A 20,605-nucleotide genomic window follows, 5' to 3' on the forward strand; every position below is an offset into this window, starting at 1 on the left:
CCGGTGGAGGCAGAGAGGGAGTGCGTGCTGTGCGGCGCAGGCTATGTTGACGTCACGTCACGTCACGTCGCATCTGATCTGAGTACCCTGCGCGCCTGGCCGTCTGCTAGCTGGTGAGGTGAGGGCATATAAAAAAAGAAGTATGTACCCCCCCTGTCCCACAGTGCTACGAATCCTCTGTTGTCCCCTGTATTACCCTGATACCCCTCAGTTATATAATATATCTGAGGGGTATCAGGGTAAATTATACAGGGGGTAATATAACTAGGGGTATCAGGGTACATGAGGGGTAATATAACTGAGGAGGGCTAGACTACTATCAGACATTATACAGGGGTAATATAACTTATCTTACCCCTCACCCCTGTATTATGTCCCTGATAGCCCTCCTCACTTATATTACCCCTGTATAATGTACCCTGATAGATACCCCTTAGTTATATTACCCCTGTATAATGTACCCTGATAGATACCCCTTAGTTATATTACCCCTGTATAATGTACCCTGATACCCCTCAGTTATATAATCTAACTGAGGGGTATCAGGTTAAATTATACATGGCGGGGTAATATAACTAAGGGGTATCAGTGTACATTATTATACAGGGGTAATATAACTAAGGGGTATCAGTGTACATTATTATACAGGGGTAATATAACTAAGGGGTATCAGGGGACATTATTATACAGGGGTAATATAACTTAGGAGGGCTATCAGGGGACATTATACAGAGGTAATATAACTTATATTACCCCATTATAATGTACCCTGATACCCCTTAGTTATATTACCCCCTGTATAATTTACCTGATACCCCTCAGTTATATTACCCCTGTATAATGTCCCCCATAACAGTGTGTCCTCCACAGGTCCCCCATAACAGTGTGTCCTCCACAGGTCCCCCATAACAGTGTGTCCTCCACAGGTCCCCCATAACAGTGTGTCCTCCACAGGTCCCCCATAACAGTGTGTCCTCCACAGGTCCCCCATAACAGTGTGTCCTCCACAGGTCCCCCATAACAGTGTGTCCTCCACAGGTCCCCCATAACAGTGTGTCCTCCACAGGTCCCCCATAACAGTGTGTCCTCCACAGGTCCCCTATAACAGTGTGTCCTCCACAGATCCCCATAACAATACCCAAAGGAAAAAAACTATTTTAAAAACCTGCTGTTTCTCTAGATGGCCTTATGTTTATGGTAGTGGTAATAGAGTCTCAAGGGTCTATAAAAGCAGCTACACTATTTTTACAGACCTTTGAGACTCTATTAACACTACTATCAACATAAGGTCATCTAGAGGAAAAGCAGGTTTTTAAAATTCTTTTTTTCCCCCCTTTAGGTGTTAGAGCAATCTAATGAAAGTTATGTTTTAACACCTAAAGAGATGAAAAAATAAATAAAAACCTACGGTTTCTCTAGATGACCTTATCTTGATAGTAGTGTTAATAGAGTTTCAATGGTTTGTAAAAATAGTTGCTTTTATAGACCCTTGAGACTATTACCACTACTATCAACATAATGTCATCTAGAGAAACAGCAGCTTTTTTAAATTATTTTTTTCCTTATTAAAGCAATCAAATGAAAGTTATGTTTTAACATAAGGGTCAGAAACTGGGTTTTGTTTAGCCTCTTGGTTATTAGTTTTTCTATGTAAGTTCTCTGGATCAAAGATTTTTTTTCCCTGTATGGTTTATATATGGAGAGCAATGTCCAGTGATAACAGAGAGGACTATACTGTATATTGTACGGGATGGTGCAGGGGTTTGTATGCTCTTTGAAGTGACAATTATCTTAGGTTTTCCTATCGCCCACCTTTGATGGCGCTGTGCCCAGCTCTGAGCCGATCCCGCTCAGCAGCTGCGAAGGCTTAGAGGGAACACTGATCATGGGATTGGTTGGACACAGCAGCTGGAAGTGCTACATACAGGATAGAAACAAACCAGAGGGATGGGTTTACGTGGCGAAAATGGGTCAGGAGAGTCCAAACTAAAAAAAAAAAAAAAAAAACAAATCATGGGGAAGCAACTACACAAGCATTTCTGTTAAAAAACCATAATAATCACGGAAAACCCCTATAGGCTGGGTTCACACATGACTGATTAGCTGTGGATGTGCTTATGCGGATTTTCGTGCGGCAAATCCGCAGTACCAGCAAAGTGGAAGAGAATTTCAGAATTCTCATCCACATGCCACGTAAAAAAAAAAAAGAAGCAGATCAAAGAATTAAACTGCAATTAATCTGTAACAAAATCCGCAGTGGTCCATTTTTTTTTCTGATGCAGATTAGAAGCAAAAACGCTGCAGAAAATCTGCAACTAATCAGTCGCGTGTGAATTCAACCTTATGATGGCTGCCCACTGTGCAGACTTGTACGGTATGTAGAAAGTCTGCACCAAAACCGCACAAAAATGTGCATAAATCTACACTATTTGTCACGGCTTTTGCTGCTTCTTTTTTTTTTGGAGCAGATTTGATGAGATTTTGGCGCAGTTCTGACCACTCCATTGAAACGGGTGAAATCCGCACACACAAAAAAAAGGGAAAGAGCAGTGGAGAGGACAGAGCTGGGTACAACATACAGATGGGAGCGGGGAGCAGGGGGGCACAGCAGGACACTGCTGGTTTAGGCACCGATCACAGCGCCATTTACAGCATTTTGTGAATGTGCTGCTATCTTGAAGTTAGTTATTCCAATGGTAAAATGTAATCGATCAAATCCATAGGATCACATTTGTGTACGACTAAACACAAGACGTCCTCGATTCTCAATATTCTCACCTTCTGAGGCCTCTTCCACACGACTATGTATTTTGAGGTCCGTTTTTCACTGATCCGTTGTTCCGTTTTTTTTTTTTTCCGTTGTGTTTTCGTATTTCCGCATAAACATCTCCGCATGGTTTCCGTAGGCGATCAGTTTTTTTGCGGATCGCAACCGGAAACAGAATATTTGTAATCATTACTGTAATGTTTGTAAACAGTAAACACATGGGCAAAGTGGGCATGGATCCGCAAAATACGGATGGATGTGTTCCGTATTTTTTGCGGACCCGTTGACTTGAATGGAGAGACGGAATGTTATTTGTGAAAAATAATAGGACAATATCTATTAGCAGAACGGATATACGGAAATGGAATGCACATAGAGCACGTTCCGTTTTTGTTTTTTTTGCAGAACCATTGAAGTAAATGATTCCGCATACAGACCGCAAACATAAACCGCAAAAACAGAATGGAAACGGAAATAAAATACGTTTGTGTGCAAGAGGCCTAAGGCAATGGCAGGGACGGAGCGCAGCCGTGAGACGTGTCAATCTGGGTAACAGCAGCTTATATTTGAAAGATTTTCTTTTCTTTTTTTATCACTGTAACAAGTACAGATGACGGCACAGATGGAGCAGGAATAATTGGCATTAGAAGAAGAAATGCAGAGATCCCAGCAACAACGAATGGAGGAAAATATCACCAGAAAATAACGACTTTATCTCATGTACAAGGACTGCGTGTGAGTAAGAACATGTCGCCAATGTATAGCGTGGCCTGTCCCCGTGAGGTAGAGCAGCCAGTGATCAGTCACTTATTCACGCATCTTCCAATGGCTGAAGATATTTAAAGGGACATATATACAGTTTAGAAAAACAAAAACATTTTCATATACCCAATGGGGAATAAGCGCTGCCTCTCATCACTGTTCACCTGGCCGCCATTAATATTGCCCCGGCGAGCAAGTAACTGGCCAATCCCTTTAATATGTCTGCCTCCTCTACAGTAGAATCACTTCTTTTCTGTCATCAATATTAGAATCAATGTCTGTTTAAAGATATTTTGTAACTTGCTGTAGCGTTCCTTTTATACAATTTCCATACGTATTTGCCAGCACCCATGGGTGTACATACGGTATAAATAGGTTACCTACTGCTTACATTTTTTCCCCCTTGCTTATATGTAAAAAGAACGTGTGCGCCATCTAGTGGGAAAGGATGAGATTACAATCATGAAGAAATCACTTTCACAATGAATCAAAATCCATTTCAGCTATTTTGTATATGAACGTGTTAGTGGATGAATTTCACACGTCTAGATCTCGAGCCGCAGATCAAAAAGGGGTGGGTGTCATTTATCAAACTGGTGTCAAGTAGAACTGGCTTAGTTGCCCATAGCGACCAATCAGATTCCACCTTTCATTTCCCAAACGAGCTGTCAAAAATGAAAGGTGGAATCTGATTGGTTGCTATGGGCAACTAGGCCAGTTCTACTTTACACCAGTTTGATAAATGACTCCAGGGATGACCATAATTGTTGTTTAAAAAAAACCTCAGGTCTTGGGCCCCAATGCAAAATCGAAATATCTGCAACTGGGCCCCCATCTACTATGTTAATTACTGGCAGAGGGGCATTCAGATATTTTCAGGCGCTAGGTGCAACTGATATCCCTGCCGCTACCATATGGCTATGCCACTGCCCATGCATAATAATTATTTAGTGCGTTTCACATCCGCTTGAACGATGCTATGATGTATCGTCCGAGCCAGTGACTGCTGAGGTCTGTGATTGGCAGCATCTGTCAATGGGACCAAACCGCTTCCTGGTTTTTGGCCGCTTTCAGACGAGCAAGTTGCATACTGCGGACTCGCTGCATTAGTATAAGGCCGCTCCTGTCACGAGGGTATCAAGAGCCACGTCTGACTCCGTTATACCCGGGGTCAGGAGGTCGCAGCGGGTGGCTGCGCGCTCTATATCTAAAGATCACGTTGTTTCTTAGTGATTGTTTTCTGTGTTTGCCTTGCTATCCTTTTTGTCTCAATCAGGGATCCGTAGCTTCTCCTCCTCAGCTGTTTCTTGTCTGCCACTCCCAACCTCCTTATATTCTCCCCTCACTCTTCTCTAGTTGCCAGTTATAGAGCTTCCTGCCTGGACATCTATACTGACCCACTGGATTTGTGAATCCTGGTTGTCGTTCCAGAGTGCTACCCTCCGGATCCCTGTTGGGCTTCTTGTTGTCTCCTGTTGTCGCCCACCCTGGATTATATGTTGAGTTTGTATTGTCTGTCCTTCCCTTGGTGTTTTCCTTTAGAGCTAGTGGTGCGGACTAGTGTTCCCACCGCCCTGTTCACTATCTAGGGCTCAGCTTAGGGAAAGCCAGGGCTTTAGGCACGTGATTGGCGTACGGGTGAGGAACCCGTCTAGGGACGTCAGGGCAGCCAGGTGCCAGCCGCTAGGTGAGTCAGGGGTCACCACCTTCCCTCTCACTTGGGCAGGGCCTTCCTTGTTCCCTCCCTCTGCGTCACTTATGTGATAGTCACGCCGACCGTGATAGCTCCCGTCCTGACCTCCCGGCACTGCCGGGGTCGCATAGCATCACATTGATTTATGGTGCTATGTAACCCTTACAATTCTGGAATGTACTAGATTAGATATGAGCGAATTTCATATTTTGAAATTCGTTCACGCTTAGTTTGGTGGTAAAAGCAGAATTGCGTTACGGATTCCGTTACCATGGACCATAACGCAATTCTATAACGGAATGCCTTTAGAGGCATTCTGTCATAATAGAAGTCTATGGGCTGCAAAACAGCTCCGTCCCCTTTCTGTTATGCAGGGGAGTCCTCTCCTGCATAACGGAAACGGGACGGATCCCTTATGCAGGCCATAGACTTCTATTATGATATGTTGTGCCTTTTCATAGGTAAATACATTCATATCCAATTCATTATTGTCAAGATGGATGTTCATTGCCTTTAAGAGCCATGCTCGACTATAGTTGCAATTTTGTATGTCTTGAGTGGGCCAAATTAAGGTCACACAAAGTTTTAGTGTTATTTTTTTTTCTCTCATGAATGTACCAGTCTTTAAATTTATGACGGGAGGTAAAGATGAGCTCTATGCAGCTGGTGATCATTACCTATACAATTAGATATTTATTAATGAAGCAAAATATATAATATGTATGTATTCATTTAATGAGCCTTAGTTAGTCCTTAGCATAAGACAATCAGTAGGACATATATATATATTTGTTTATATTATATTGTTATATGTTACGAAGACAACATGTATCCAGTATATTATATATATATTTCTCATTAGCAGAATATCTGTCTCAAAAAGAGTGTCTGTGAAGATGTGTATTTTGTAACAATTAATCACATCTTTGGTATGACAGAGGAGGTACTGATATCTCTGTGAGAAAACACGGCCATTTACGATCCACAAATAAACAGTGTGAGAGACATTAAGTGAGACGCCTAGAGGTCTGTCTCTAATTGCTACAAGTGTCAGAATTAATCCCTATGGCTTTGAATTAAAGCTTCTAAGGTCAAAATGTATATTCAGACTTACATAAGTTAACCCTTTATGCTATGATGCAAATAGCTTACACAGCAGTGCCACCTAGGTATCAGTAGGTGACATTACAACAGTAGCAAAAGTGCATTCTGGGTAAGGTTATGATGTCACAATTTTTATCAATGGTCACGCCCATCCGACAATGATTGGAAAGTTCCAAACTAGGAAGGTGTGTCTAACTGATAAGTTTGTGATCATAAGCCATACACAGGAGGTAGGAAAGGGAGAGAAAGAAAAGAAAGAGAGAAGAAGAGAAGTGGAGCTCTCTAGAGGGGTCTATCAAGATGAAAGCCATGGTGAGATGTGCTATGATGGACCACCCAGCTTTCCTAGGAGCAGAAGTGAGATTCCTGCTAGGACTTGGTAAGAGACACAGAAAATGATATTTCATTTTATTAAGACTAATTTGATAGTGTGGGTGAAATTATACCATCTAGATTGGCGAATAAATAAATGATTAAATTAATTGATCATCTCCATATTGAGATGTAGTCTTAGGATATTGTGAGGCTTCATTCTACCTGCAGAAGAATCTAGACTCATAATCTAGCAAAGCATTAAATAATTGCTTATATACATATATATATATATATATATATATATATATATTTTGATAGAACATTCTTCGCCAGTCTAAGTGATGGATTCCCACAGGAAAGACGTCAAGTCCTTCCATTTAAGATATGGTCTAGCAAAATCCTAGATCCCTGTTATTTGTCTTAATAGTCTTACCAAAGTTATATATGTGAAAATAGTCCAGGATGGGGCGGAAGGATACAGTTATCTCTTCTAAGTTATATCCTTGGATGGATTTGCCCATCTTGAAGTCATGTGATGTGTAGTTGGTTAGAAGGGGGCAGAATGTATTTAGCATTCTATATTGATGTCTAGGATTAGACATGCCCATCCTGATATCATGAGGGTTTCCTCTGAACAGAAGTAATGTATATAACTTATGTTCATATTTTGATATCCTAATAATAGCTTGTGTATAATGCGACGAGTTATTTCCACTCACATGTATTGTTAAGCTTAATGCTTTATATTAACGCTATATATATATTCATTTGCATGTATCTTTGTGTTTATTTACTTATATATGTTTATAACCTTGTAACCAATAAATCTGCATATTTTTATAATACCTGCGTATTATTGTATAATGCAGAACTACATTTTATCATTAACATCATCTCAAGTCAAAAAGAGCTTATTTATCTGAGGAAATAGTCGGACTCAGATGTGAATTGTATCAATTAGGTTGTCTACAATTCACCAGGTCATGATTTTAAGAAGCATTACACAAACTGCATCCGAACGTTCACTTAACAAGTTACATCTGTAAGGCCCCTTTCACACGAGCGAGTATTCCGCGTGGGTGCAATTCGTGATGCGAACACATTGCGCCCGCATGGAATCCGGAACCATTCATTTAAATGGGGCTGTGTACATGAGCAATGTTTTTCACGCATCACTTTTGCGTTGAGTGAAAACCGCAGCATGTTCTATATTCTGCGATTTTCACGCAACGCTGTCCCCATAGAAGTGAGTGGAGCTGCGTGAAAATCACATCACAAGTGCAGATACAATGCATTTTTCACGGATAGTTGCTAAGAGATGTTGTTTGTAAATTTTTTTATCACGCGCAAAATGCATTGAATCGCATTGCACCCGTGCAAAAACAACTGAACGCGATCGCAAACAAAACTGAATGAACTTGTTTGTGAAATCGCGCCGTAACAACTGAACACATCCGCAACGCATCCGGATACGCTCGTCTGCAAGGGGCCTAATAGTACATCAAGGCGTGACAACTACCTCAGCACCTTGAAGTACTACTATATCAAGGTGTGCGACGAGGTTAAAGAATAGCGGCCTAGATAAATCTTAGGGCTCATGCTCACAAACGTATTTTCTTAGTGTCCGTTCTGTTTTTTTTTTGCAGACTCAACCATTTATTTCAATGGGTCCACAAAAAAAACCCTGAAGTTATTCAGTTTCCGTATTTACGTTCCGCCAAAAAAAAATAGAACATGTCTTATTATTGTCCGCATTATGGACAAGGATAGGACTGTTCTATTAGGGGCCAGCTGTTCCGTTCCGCAAAATACGGAATGCACACGAAGGTCAGCCGTATTTTTTGCGGATCCGTTTTTTGCAGACCTCAAAATACATACGGTCGTGTGCATGAGTCCTTAGTACCAGCTCTTCATTCCATGGTTTTTCTTGTTTTTATTTTCTACATTGAAGACTTGAACACGATGAAGGAACACATAGAATTAAGGTAGAAAACAGAAAAGTGTTAAAAACACCAGAATGTTTTATATTTTACATTCTTCAAAGTAGCTGCTTTTTTCTTTGATGACAGCTTGGTGCACTCTTGGCATTCTCTCAATCGCCTGGAATGGTTTTCAGTAGTGCTGAGTGAACTTGTGTTTTCAAGTTCCGTGTACAAGGGCCAGGCTATCTAAGAATTCCGTTATGGATTCCGCCATCACGGACCATAACTTATGGTCCATGGTAGCGGAATCCATAACAGAATTCTTAGATTACTCAAACACGAACCTTGTACGCCAAACTTGAAAACATAAGTTTGCTCATCCCTAGTTTTCAGTTAGGTGAGCATTGTCAAGAGTTAGGGCTCATGCACACGACCGTGTGCTGGCCGGGCCCATGCTGCGGACAGCAAATTGCTGTCCGCAATGCACGGGCAATGACCGTGGGGCAGCCGCATGCGGATCGTGGCCCCATTGAATGGGGTCTGCGATCTGCATCAGACGGTCCGCAAAAAAGTAGTTCATGCGCTACTTTTTTGAGGTGCGCAGGCACGTACAGTTAACATACGGAAGTACTCCGTAGTGCTTCCGATCCGTGCCTCCATGCCGCATCTCCCGGATTGCGGACCCATTCAAGTGAATGGGTCCGTGATGCAGGATGCACATGGCCGTTGCCAGTGTATTGCGGGCCGCAACACGACCACAGCCAGCACACGTGTGCATGAGCCCTTAATTTGTGGAATTTCTTGCCTTCATAGTGTGTTGGAGGCCATCAGTTGTGTTTGGTAGAGGTCGGATTGGTCTACAGTCCACATAGTGGTTAACCATATTTTTCTACAGTTCTAATCCACATTATGACAAGAACCAGTCAACTAAGTAAAAAGAAACTACAAACTATCATTACAGACATGAAGGTGAGTCAGACCAGACAATTTCTAGAACTTTGACGGTATCCTCAAGTGCAGTCCTTTGATGAAACAGCCTCTAAGGAGGACCACCTCAGGAAAGAAAGACCAAAAGTGACCTCTGCTGCAGGGAATAAGTACATTAGAGTTAGGGTACTTTCACACTAGCGTTTTTCTTTTCCGGCATAGAGCTCTGTCCTAAGGGCTCAATACTGGAAAAAACTGATCAGTTTTATCCTAATGCATTCTGAATGGAGAGAAATCCGTTCAGGATGCATCAGGAAGTCTTCAGTTCAGTCACTGAACGGTGTTTTGGCAGGAGGAAATACCGCAGCATGCTACAGTATTGTCTCCGTCCAAAATTCTGGATCAGTAACCGGAATGCTGGATCCGGCATTAATTTACATTGAAATGTGTTAGTTTCGGATCCAGCATTAAAAATACCGCAATGCCGGATCTGTCCTTCCGGTCTGCGCATGCGCAGACCGGTAAAAATGTGAAAAAAAAAATATAACGGATCCATTTCTCCAGATGACACCCGGAGAGAGAGATCTGTTCTTGCAATGCATTTGTAAGACGGATCCGCATCCGGATCGGTCTACAAATGCTGTCCGTTTGCATGCAGATTGCCGGATCACTCTGCCGCAAGTGTGAAAGTAGCCTTACCAGCCTCAGAAATTGCAAATTAACAGCACCTCAAATTAGAGCCTAGATGAACGCTTTAAGCCTCATTCACACGTCCATCAGTGATTGTGAGCCAAAACCAGGATTGAAGCCTCCAGAGACATTGGGTATAAGGGAAAGATCTGTACCTGGTTTTGGCTCCAAATCACTGACCGAACACTGACGTGTGAATGAGACTTAAAGCATTCATCTAGGCTCTAATTTGAGGTGCTGTTAATTTGCAATTTCTGAGGCTGGTAAGGCTACTTTCACACTTGCGGCCGTGTGCAGGAGGCTTAAATCTGTGACTAGCACGATAAGTGTCATCACAACTGAGTGACTTCAGTACAAATTATACACTGGCTATATTCCAGGCATTGTAATACCATACTGGACCATGTAGCGTATACGCCATAGTATCCTTGGGAATGAAAAATCAGACAAATACAATTTATAATCCTTTAATCCAAATCCAAGTGATACACTGATTCATATCTGGATTTCATGCTCTCTTTATGTGGCTAACCTGCTCACCGCCTTCCGTGGCACTTATATACACAAAAATATTAATGCAGTTTGAATACAGTAAACATTTTATGAGGATACATTTAGTCATTTAAGGCACAAGATAAAAATATATAACATATCAAAGGCTCCTCCAGTCGGATGTAGTCAGACGGCTATGCATTTAGCGTGTACAGATGAATAAAGCAGCAGCATTTTTTTTTCAGTTAATGTCTTTTTGGGACAGCAAAGAGCTCATAGGTAGCTCTTTATATCTTCGGTAGTAGAAATTAATTTCATATCAGCATAAGAATTGATGGAAAAGTGTCTGTCCAGCGGGTGGTACTACTTTTTATAACATTCAACTAAAGCCTCATTCACACGTCAGTGTCTCACGGACGTGTTCTCCACAGACAGCACACGTTCCTATTCATTTTAATGTGTGTATTCACACATCAGTCCATGGGTCCTTTTTTTTTTTTAGCACGGATGCATGCTCTATTTTGTCCGTGTATAGTCTAAGGGTCCGTGAAAACCACGGATGCCATCCGTGTTGCATTCGTGTTTCACGGATCATTAAGAAGAGATACTTTGAAAGTTATTTTTCAGTGTCAGTGAAACATGGATGCAACATGGACAGCAAAAAACTGACACAAAGACCCAACACGGACAGCTTCACGGATACATCACTGACCACCTGCTCGCGGATTTGATCATGGACGTGTGAATGAGGCTTAACAGAAAAAGGTAGAGTTCACAGATAATATTAGCTACTTATAGAATCCTCTATTAGCATCTTTTTAACGAATGACCTATCCTCTGGATAGGCCATCAGTATCTGAATGCTCGTGGTCCGACACCTGGGACCCCCACCGATCAACTGTATGAGGAGGCACCGGCACTTCTATGAGCACCGCGGCCTTCTCGCAGCTTATCCTAGGCCTGTGCCATCACTTTCATTGGTTACATGGCCTAGGCTGAGCTGCGATACCAAGCATAGCTGCTATCAAATGGATGGCGCTTACAGGAGTACCAGTGCCTTCTCAAACCGCTGTCCTGTGGATGTGTAGCATGCCATTACTTCAATAATAATAATAAAAAAAAATCAGGACCATCAATCAAAGCATCAGCGAGGGATTTAACAGGGAAGTACCAGTTAAACTCTCATACCTTAAAGGGGCTCCATACCTACACAATGTCATATGTGATGGCCTGCGCATTAAACCGATATCACATAAATGAAGATTAGTAGTAAAATATTTTTTTAAAGCTAGAAACAAATATTATCTTACTTTTCTATTATTGCAAAACAATATTCAAAATAACAAACCAAAAGCAAATATACTTCCGTATCCACTTTCACTCAGAGTCTTGCAGAGGTGGGACCTGCACCCATCAGACATTTATATGGTCTATCCTGTGGATAGAAATGCCCCTTTAAACTGTTGATTCTATACAACATTCCTTTCCAAGTTCAGATGCTGCAGACGCTTTGCAGAGGGTAAAGGCCTAACATAAGGAGCATGCTGCACATTTAAGACTCTCCAACATGCTCATATTTCTGCCCTATATGGATGGGGTTTTGAAAAACTCCATCCTCATGCATTGTACTGCAAATTGTGGCATACCTGGACCTCGCCTAAAATATGAGACTCTTCCAGTGAAGAAGATCAGGGGTGTCTGCCTGGGATCCAGCATACTGAAATCAGTACCTCAATAGTTATAATAGTTATGCTCGATCCCAGGCAGACTTTCTCCTGTACTGTAGGTCTCTGAAATATCGTCCTTGACAATAAACACCCAAGTAAGGACCAGATTTGAGAAAACATGTCTTATTGTCTATAGCAACCATCAAACAATGACAAGTAAAACTCTGGTTGCTACGGCAGCAAGGTAAACAAGCATTAACACAGCCTTACTCTGGTGGCAGTGCAAGTAGTATGAAATAATTGCCTCCTCCACTTCACTGGTTAACATCTAGAGAAAACTAAGCTATCAATCCACTTGGATCTGCTGCTATTACCGAGGCGTGAGGTACCTGTATGGGTTGATCCTAATAAATATACTGTCCACTCTCTGTTCTAATAAATCTCTGCCTATATTCCGGTTTTAGATCTCTGAATCCCTCTCACTAGAAGAATGCTTGTGTGGTGGGAAGGATAATTCCCAGCAATCCTTTTTGCTCCACAGCTTGGGAGCATATTGCAAAGTAGGTCATTGCATCTGCGCGCCTGGAATAATGTTTTATACAGTAACTGATACTAGCATTTTGCCCTATGGTAGAATTATTATAAAAATACAGGGCCTGGAGCCCTCAACACTGACAATTTACTGGAGGTCAATTCATGGTTCCTCGTAGATACGTGACAAATCTACAGGAAAAGACACAGCACAGCCCAAGGAACTCAATGAGGAAGATTTATTACTGCCGGTCCTAAACTATACTATGTTGGAGTGAATCGTGCCAAATGCTTTCATAGATGAACGCATCTTGGGCTGTCCTACAGACAGAAAATGCAATCTCCATCTTCTGTGGCCAGGAGTCCACTGTGTACCTTTTCTATCTGATAATAAGGCCTCCTGCACACGACCTTATACGTTTTGTGGTCTGCAAATGTGGATCAGACACGGACCAAAACTATGGTCCTGTGCATGAGGCCTAAATCAGATGGAAACCTGTTGACATCGCCTCTCCCGTCCCCTATTACTTTTACTACCAATTTCACAATATGGGAAGAGGCGAGAACGGTTGCACATTTTAGTGTATATGTAGCATGTACCCAATCTGCATCTTTCTGTACGCCAAAGAAAACATCACAAGGCTGCTAAGAAATGCAAGGCGTTTTTAGCTGTGCGCCAGTAAACAGCGCTAAAAGGTTCCAGCACTTCAGAGATCACCTGAACAGACTTCAGTCAGGAGAGGTAAGTACAAGAAGGGGACTCATTTCAATATCATCGGGGGTGGGGGTGTATAAGTAGGTAAACAGGGGACTGTTTTAAACACATTTAATTTCTGAGCATAATCAGAAGTGAAAGCTGTGCCGGGATTGATTGATTGCCAATAGACCTTTGGGTCGTCTAATGTATCGACCAAGATTAATCCATGGATTATTAGAGGATGATCCGGATCGGTGTTTACAATTCTGTGAAGTAATTTTGAAGGATGAAACACAAGGAGATGGTCATAATGGAAAATACCTTTGTCTGGCCAATGGTAAACCTTCAGGTGCTGTTAAAAAAAAAAAGGCACAACTGTGTTTATTACTCAACAACTGGAGAATAGAGAAATCCACTCGGGGTCACAGTGTGGGCCGGTCTTTCAGGTGAAGGGGTATTTGGACCTATCTTTCACACTAAGGCTACATTCACACGTCCGTGGTGTGTTGCGGACCCGCAAATTGCAGGTCCGCAACACACCAGCCCATCACCCCCATAGAAATGCCTATTCTTGTCCGCAAGCTGCGAACAAGAATAGGACATGCTCTATCTTTTTGCGGAGCTGCGGACCCAAAATCGGGGCCGCGCTCCGCAATTGCGGCTGCAGACAGCACACTGTGTGCTGTCCGCATCCATTCCGTCCCCATAGAGAATGAATGGGTCCGCACCCATTCCGCAAAATTGCGGAAAGGATGCGGACCCATTTTGCGGACGTGTGAATGGAGCCTAAAAGTGTTACCTCAGACCTGTACCGAACATGTAATACCACAACTGCAGTTGGAGCATGAAGATGGAGCCCCTCCTCACTATGCTTTAGCGATGCCAAAAAAAAAAAAAAACAATAGGTGGATAGGTAGACGAATGGCCACCATGATCACCAGACTTTTCCGCCATTGAACTTTTTTCCACGCACAGCGGATAACATTTCAGTTCATAAAAGCAGCATGGCAAGAAACTAATGCCACCAAAGAACTTCATCCCAAAGTGAGGGGCGCCAAATTCAGCATAAGAGATTGTACTGTTATGTAATAATTTATTTAAACTGTATGCCTATAATATACATAAATATATATTTTTTATAATATTTTTATAACATTCACCTAATTAAACTGTATACCTACTTATGCACCCCCCTGTATACAGCAGTAATGAGAACATGGAAGCGGATTTTCCCTTTAAGGTGCAGGTTCTATCTAATTGCATAGTTCAACGTCATCTTCCTAATCAATACACACATTTTATTACTCTTCTAACATTGCTTTACCTGACAACATTCATTCATTTTCAGCAGCTTCAAAGTAAACCAGCCTGACATACAAACAATGGCGACGCTCTGAAATTCACAGCAGAGTACAGTACAAGCTGGATGTGTGACACCTCGTCCAAATGAGAAGTGGAGCAAGCAAAAGAGATCACTGTTGTCATTTACTATGCGGTAAATGTTATTAGGATGTTTGCGCATTTTTTTTTTCTAGGGGGAAAAAATAAAAACATGGCCAGATGTTACCTGTTGGCCGACAAGAAATTATAAAAACGCACTGCTTTTCTTTGTACTGTTTTTTTCAAAAGTTTTTCTTTTTTTTTTTTCTTCTTCAAATCATGACATGCCCTATGCACACGACCATATAAAGTATTGCAGTCCACAAATCCTGGATCTGCAATATATGGATGCAGTCCGCGTACATCCTGCACTTTTTTGCAGACCCATTGACTTCAATAAGTCAGCAGTCTGCGTTTCGCAGACGTAAGCTATCGTTTTGCAGAACAAGTGCTGAAAGCACATGGATGATCCGTGTGCTCTGCGCATCCATATGTCCGTTTTGCAAAAAGATGGAACATATCCTATACTTGGCCGCGAAATGTGGATCACAGACCCGTTGAAGTCATTGGGTCCGCAAAAACTGCGGATGCAACATAGATAGTATCCGTAATTGCGGATCTGCATTTTGTAGACTGCTAAATACATACAGTCGTGTGCCTGAGGCCTTAGAAAAGAGATGCATGGATAAAAAAGCAAGTAAAATATGGGACTAAAAAATAAAATAAAAACAAAATTAAAGGGTTTTTCGGAGACTTTAATACCGATGACCTATCCTCAGTATCTGATCGGTAGGGGACCTGAAATCTGGGACCCCTGTTTGAGAAGGTACCCGTACTCGCAGTAGTGCAGGGGAACTGTCCTGCTTTCCCTAGGCCATGTGACGACATGCTCAGTCACATGGCCTAGGCGCAGCTCATCCCCATAGAAGTGAATGGAGCTGAGCGCGATACCATGTACAGCTGCTATACAATGTATGGCGCTGTGCTTGGTGAGCACAAAGAGGCCGCGGCGCTCACAGTGGCGCTGGTGCCTTCTCAAACAGCTGATGGATGGATGGGGGTCCCGGGTGTCGGACCCCCACCGATCACATACTGATGACCTAGAGGACAGGTAATCAGTATAAAATTCCGGGAAACCCTTTTAAGAATTTTTTTTACAAGCCAATTCCTCCAGGAAAAAAAAAACAAAAACAAACAAACATTAAAGCATCCTTTTAAATGGCTTCCACTGGGTACAGCACATTGTTCGCAGTTTTTGTGTGGCTCAAACAATACAAAGCATCACTGACTGGACATGCCAGAGAATTCCCAAAATATTAATATGGCAACCACAGACATCCAAGACCATATCCTGTGCCACAGATTTTTGTTAAGCTGATACATTTTGAGCAATATTCTGGCTGAATGATTCTTGAGGAAAGGACATGCAAAAATGATGGGAGAAACATTAGGCTTTTCCAAAATCCTAATCCTTAAATTAATCGATAAAAGTCTCCAGCAAATTATAGGTTTTTTCTAATGTCTCATTGATACTTTTGGTCGGAGATGTTACCTCCAGGTTCTCGGCTCCACTGGCTTGCTATCAGTTCTTCTATTACATAATCTTTAAGAGACTTTTCATAATGTGACCATGCTGAACAGACGGCATTATGAGGCCCCACTGTTGCCCACATTGTCATATCAGAACAGTAAAATCCTATATATCCCTATGTACCACGGCTGACAGTAAATGTTACAGATGCCATGAAAGACTGGTATCATTCACATCTGGCAGCTCTCCAGCATACATATTGCACTTTCAGCATGCTATATAACGCATCATTACCCTAGAGAATAGGGTCACATTGGAATCCTATTTTTCCCCTAATCTAGACAGATAGAGGTCCTAGAAAAATACAATTAATGCACTTACAGATTCACTTAAAATATTGTATATGGCTGCATCCTAGCATACATTACATATTCTGATAAAAGAGGACTAAAACCCATGGCAGATGAACGGGAAATGTCCACTTAGCAGTTTTGTGGGTTTAATATACATTTTCTGGAATGCTAAATTATAAAATAATGCAAAAAGCAAAAATAATTCCTTTAGTTGAGTAATGGCAACATCTGCCCTTTAAATCATTTGCATGGATCATGGTTCAGTTATATTGGAAACATTCAATTTAATCCGGGCATTTTAGCCATCCGGGGTAATCGCTGCTTTCTCGTTGCCAATTTAACGTTGGAAATTCTCATTATTTCAGCTGCTTACAGCCACGGTACGAATATTTGATTAAAGCAAGATTCTTGCAAAGGACAGGATCAATTATTTGAACATGGAAACAGCAGAATAAACACCGTACCGCCGTTGTAATCCCCACATCTAAAAGGATCACCAATTCAGAGCAATGAAGAGTTTCCGCTAATCCGTAGGCTTGAGACGTTGCCACTGCTAGGCCCTATGAAACTGGATTGTCAGTATAACTAAAAATGCAAACGGATATTGAACCAATAAAGAAAAATATAAAATATAATAATAGTACATATTTACACGGTGCACATAGGCAAAGTACAAAACTCCACCTGCAGTAAGCAAAAAGACATATTTCCCGGTTTATAAAAGGATAAACATCTTTTATAGTTTAATGCAGTTAAAACACCCTATTGCACATTATTAGACAAAAGGTAAAGCTGAACAGCTAATAAAACTCAATAACAGGGTTTACCAAAGTCTGCAAAAACAATGTAAAAAGGAGTTAAAAATGAGTGTGAAGTTGGGTAATAAAATAAAAAAATATAATGATAAATCCCGTGAGCGCAATGCATTCATCATATGTGGCTGTAGATAAAAGGTGCTGTGTGACGCCTTTGATGGGTTAGTTTGAGACTGACGTCCTTGCTCCATCCTCAGTTAAATCATACCTGAAAGCAAAAGGAATATTCACTGGTGAAAAAGATAATAAAGCATAATACATAAGTAAGTGAATGTGACTACAGCAGCACAGACGCCTGTAACTGAATGTGACTCTACAGCAGCACAGACGCCTGTAACTGAATGTGACTCTACAGCAGCACAGACGCCTGTAACTGAATGTGACTCTACAGCAGCACAGGCGCCTGTAACTGAATGTGACACTACAGCAGCACAGGCGCCTGTAACTGAATGTGACTCTACAGCAGCACAGGCGCCTGTAACTGAATGTGACTCTACAGCAGCACAGGCGCCTGTAACTGAATGTGACTCTACAGCAGCACAGGCGCCTGTAACTGAATGTGACTCTACAGCAGCACAGGCGCCTGTAACTGAATGTGACTCTACAGCAGCACAGGCGCCTGTAACTGAATGTGACACTACAGCAGCACAGGCGCCTGTAACTGAATGTGACTCTACAGCAGCACAGGCGCCTGTAACTGAATGTGACTCTACAGCAGCACAGGCGCCTGTAACTGAATGTGACTCTACAGCAGCACAGGCGCCTGTAACTGAATGTGACTCTACAGCAGCACAGGCGCCTGTAACTGAATGTGACTCTACAGCAGCACAGGCGCCTGTAACTGAATGTGACTCTACAGCAGCACAGGCGCCTGTAACTGAATGTGACTCTACAGCAGCACAGGCGCCTGTAACTGAATGTGACTCTACAGCAGCACAGGCGCCTGTAACTGAATGTGACTCTACAGCAGCACAGGCGCCTGTAACTGAATGTGACTCTACAGCAGCACAGACGCCTGTAACTGAATGTGACTCTACAGCAGCACAGGCGCCTGTAACTGAATGCGACTCTACAGCAGCACAGACGCCTGTAACAATGCGACTCTACAGCAGCACAGACGCCTGTAACTGAATGGGTGTCCATAATAAGTGGGGCAAAATTTTTTAAAACAGGATCTGTCATGTCCTAAAAAAATTAAACTGACCTTTATTGATTATGATAATATTTTCTATTTGCCCTCCTGCCCAGATACTAGCTGTTTTTAACATTAGCATATTAAAGGGGTATCCTCACCGTTATGACATATCTATAGGATCTGAGTCACACCTCTGGGACCGCACCTATGTGGGAAACAGGGGTCTCCTGATCCATGTGGTGAGGCGAGTGCTGTATGCACGTAGAGAATGAATGAAGAGGTGGGTGTAACTCCCATAGAAGTGAATGGAGAGAGCCACAACACCTCTCCATTCATTCTTTGAAAGCAGCCAGCACCTGGCTGGCCAGGCTAGTCGGGGGACCCCCATTGTCCACATCATCAGACATTTATGGCATATCTTGCTGTAAACTTTACATAGGAAATAATTAATTAATCTATTGCCAGGGAGGGTGTCTTCTTATATTTTAACTTTATAGAAGGCAATAAGTTTTTTCTTATAATACACATTTTCACTACTGCAGAACCTCTTTTTTACTGAGAAAGGAGGCATGTCAGTCAATGATTGTCACAGGTCCTACAGAAGCCATCAGTGGTAGACCTCTCTGTAGAAAGAGATGGGCATGGTCTATGTATAATCCGTTATGACATCAGAACGGGAGAAAATCTGATTTACAGACATATTAGCGATGTGCCGCTTCTAATAATTTCCTTCTTACCATTGTGTACATCCTTTGGCAACGTCTTCTGAACTGAGATCGAGTAATAACTGAAAAATTGAAAAAAATGAATAATGCCAATCTTTTCCATGTATTGTGGTTTTAAGGATTTTAATAACCATATATTCATCAGGTATATAACAGGGGGCTTAGCAATTGGAACACAGTTAAACAGAAGAGTTTGACCGAAACCGATAGTTTTGAAGTCAATAGGTATACGCATAGTTGCCAATAGTCTCAGGGAAGGAGGCAGGACCGACCACCAAAGGAGGCAGGGTTTCTGCAAATTACCCCAAAAGTGAATGGTTTATAGGAGCTTCTTGGGTGATTTGGGGGTGGTCATGGAGGTGGGGCTGGGTGGTTCCCAGGCATATCTAGGCATCCTGGGGTTGAGCCTAAATGTCCCAGGAAGTTGGCAATCAAGGTGTATGTCATGTGATGGATCTGTCACAGCTCTGTGGCAGATATGAGGAGATAGGAGGAGATAAAAGCTTCATTTTCTGATGCTTGCAGCCACCAGCAGGGGGAGCGTAAGGTCTCACGTATGCAAAAAAAAAAAAAAATGGTAGTAAAAAGATAGACATTTATTTTCAGGCTCTATATTAGGAAATACCATTTTTGAATTTCTTTACTATATCACTTACCTTAAAGGGGTTGTCTCACTTCAGTAAATGTCATTTTTCATGTAGAGAAAGTTAATACCAGGCACTTACTAATGCATTGTTATTATATTGCTTCCTTTGCTGGCTGGATTAATTTTTCAATCACATTATACACTGTTCGTTTCCATGGCTACGACCTTCCTGCAATCCATCAGTGGTGGTCGTGCTTACACACTATAGGAAAAAGTGCTGCCCTCTCTGGTGGCCAAAACGATGGGAGCGTACATAGACTAGTGCTTTTTCCTATATTGTACAAGCACGACCACCACTGATGGATTGCAGGGTGGTCTGTAACCATGGAAACGAGCAGTGTATAATGTGATGGAAAAATTAATCCAGCCAACAAAGGAGGCAATATGGACATTCACAGTACATTAGTAAGTAACTTTTTCTACATAATAAATGCCACTTACTGAAGTGAGACA

General features: G+C 42.0%; 1 protein-coding gene across 3 annotated transcripts in view; it reads right to left on the reverse strand.

Moving 5' to 3' along the window:
• Positions 1-16,463: 16,463 nt before the first annotated feature.
• The window catches only part of ESYT2 (extended synaptotagmin 2), a 126,032-nt gene continuing 121,890 nt past the window's right edge, over positions 16,464-20,605 (reverse strand). For all 3 annotated transcript variants that reach the window (XM_040434198.1, XM_040434197.1, XM_040434196.1), the window contains 2 exons: positions 19,519-19,568; positions 16,464-17,854 (listed from right to left, as the gene is read on the reverse strand). In XM_040434198.1, coding sequence (XP_040290132.1) covers positions 17,809-17,854; positions 19,519-19,568 — 96 coding nt within the window. In that variant the 3' untranslated portion in view covers positions 16,464-17,808. The remainder of the gene's footprint in view (positions 17,855-19,518; positions 19,569-20,605) is intronic.

The sequence above is a fragment of the Bufo bufo genome, chromosome 5 (genome assembly GCF_905171765.1).
Source record: "Bufo bufo chromosome 5, aBufBuf1.1, whole genome shotgun sequence".
Classification (NCBI taxonomy): Eukaryota; Metazoa; Chordata; class Amphibia; order Anura; family Bufonidae; genus Bufo; species Bufo bufo.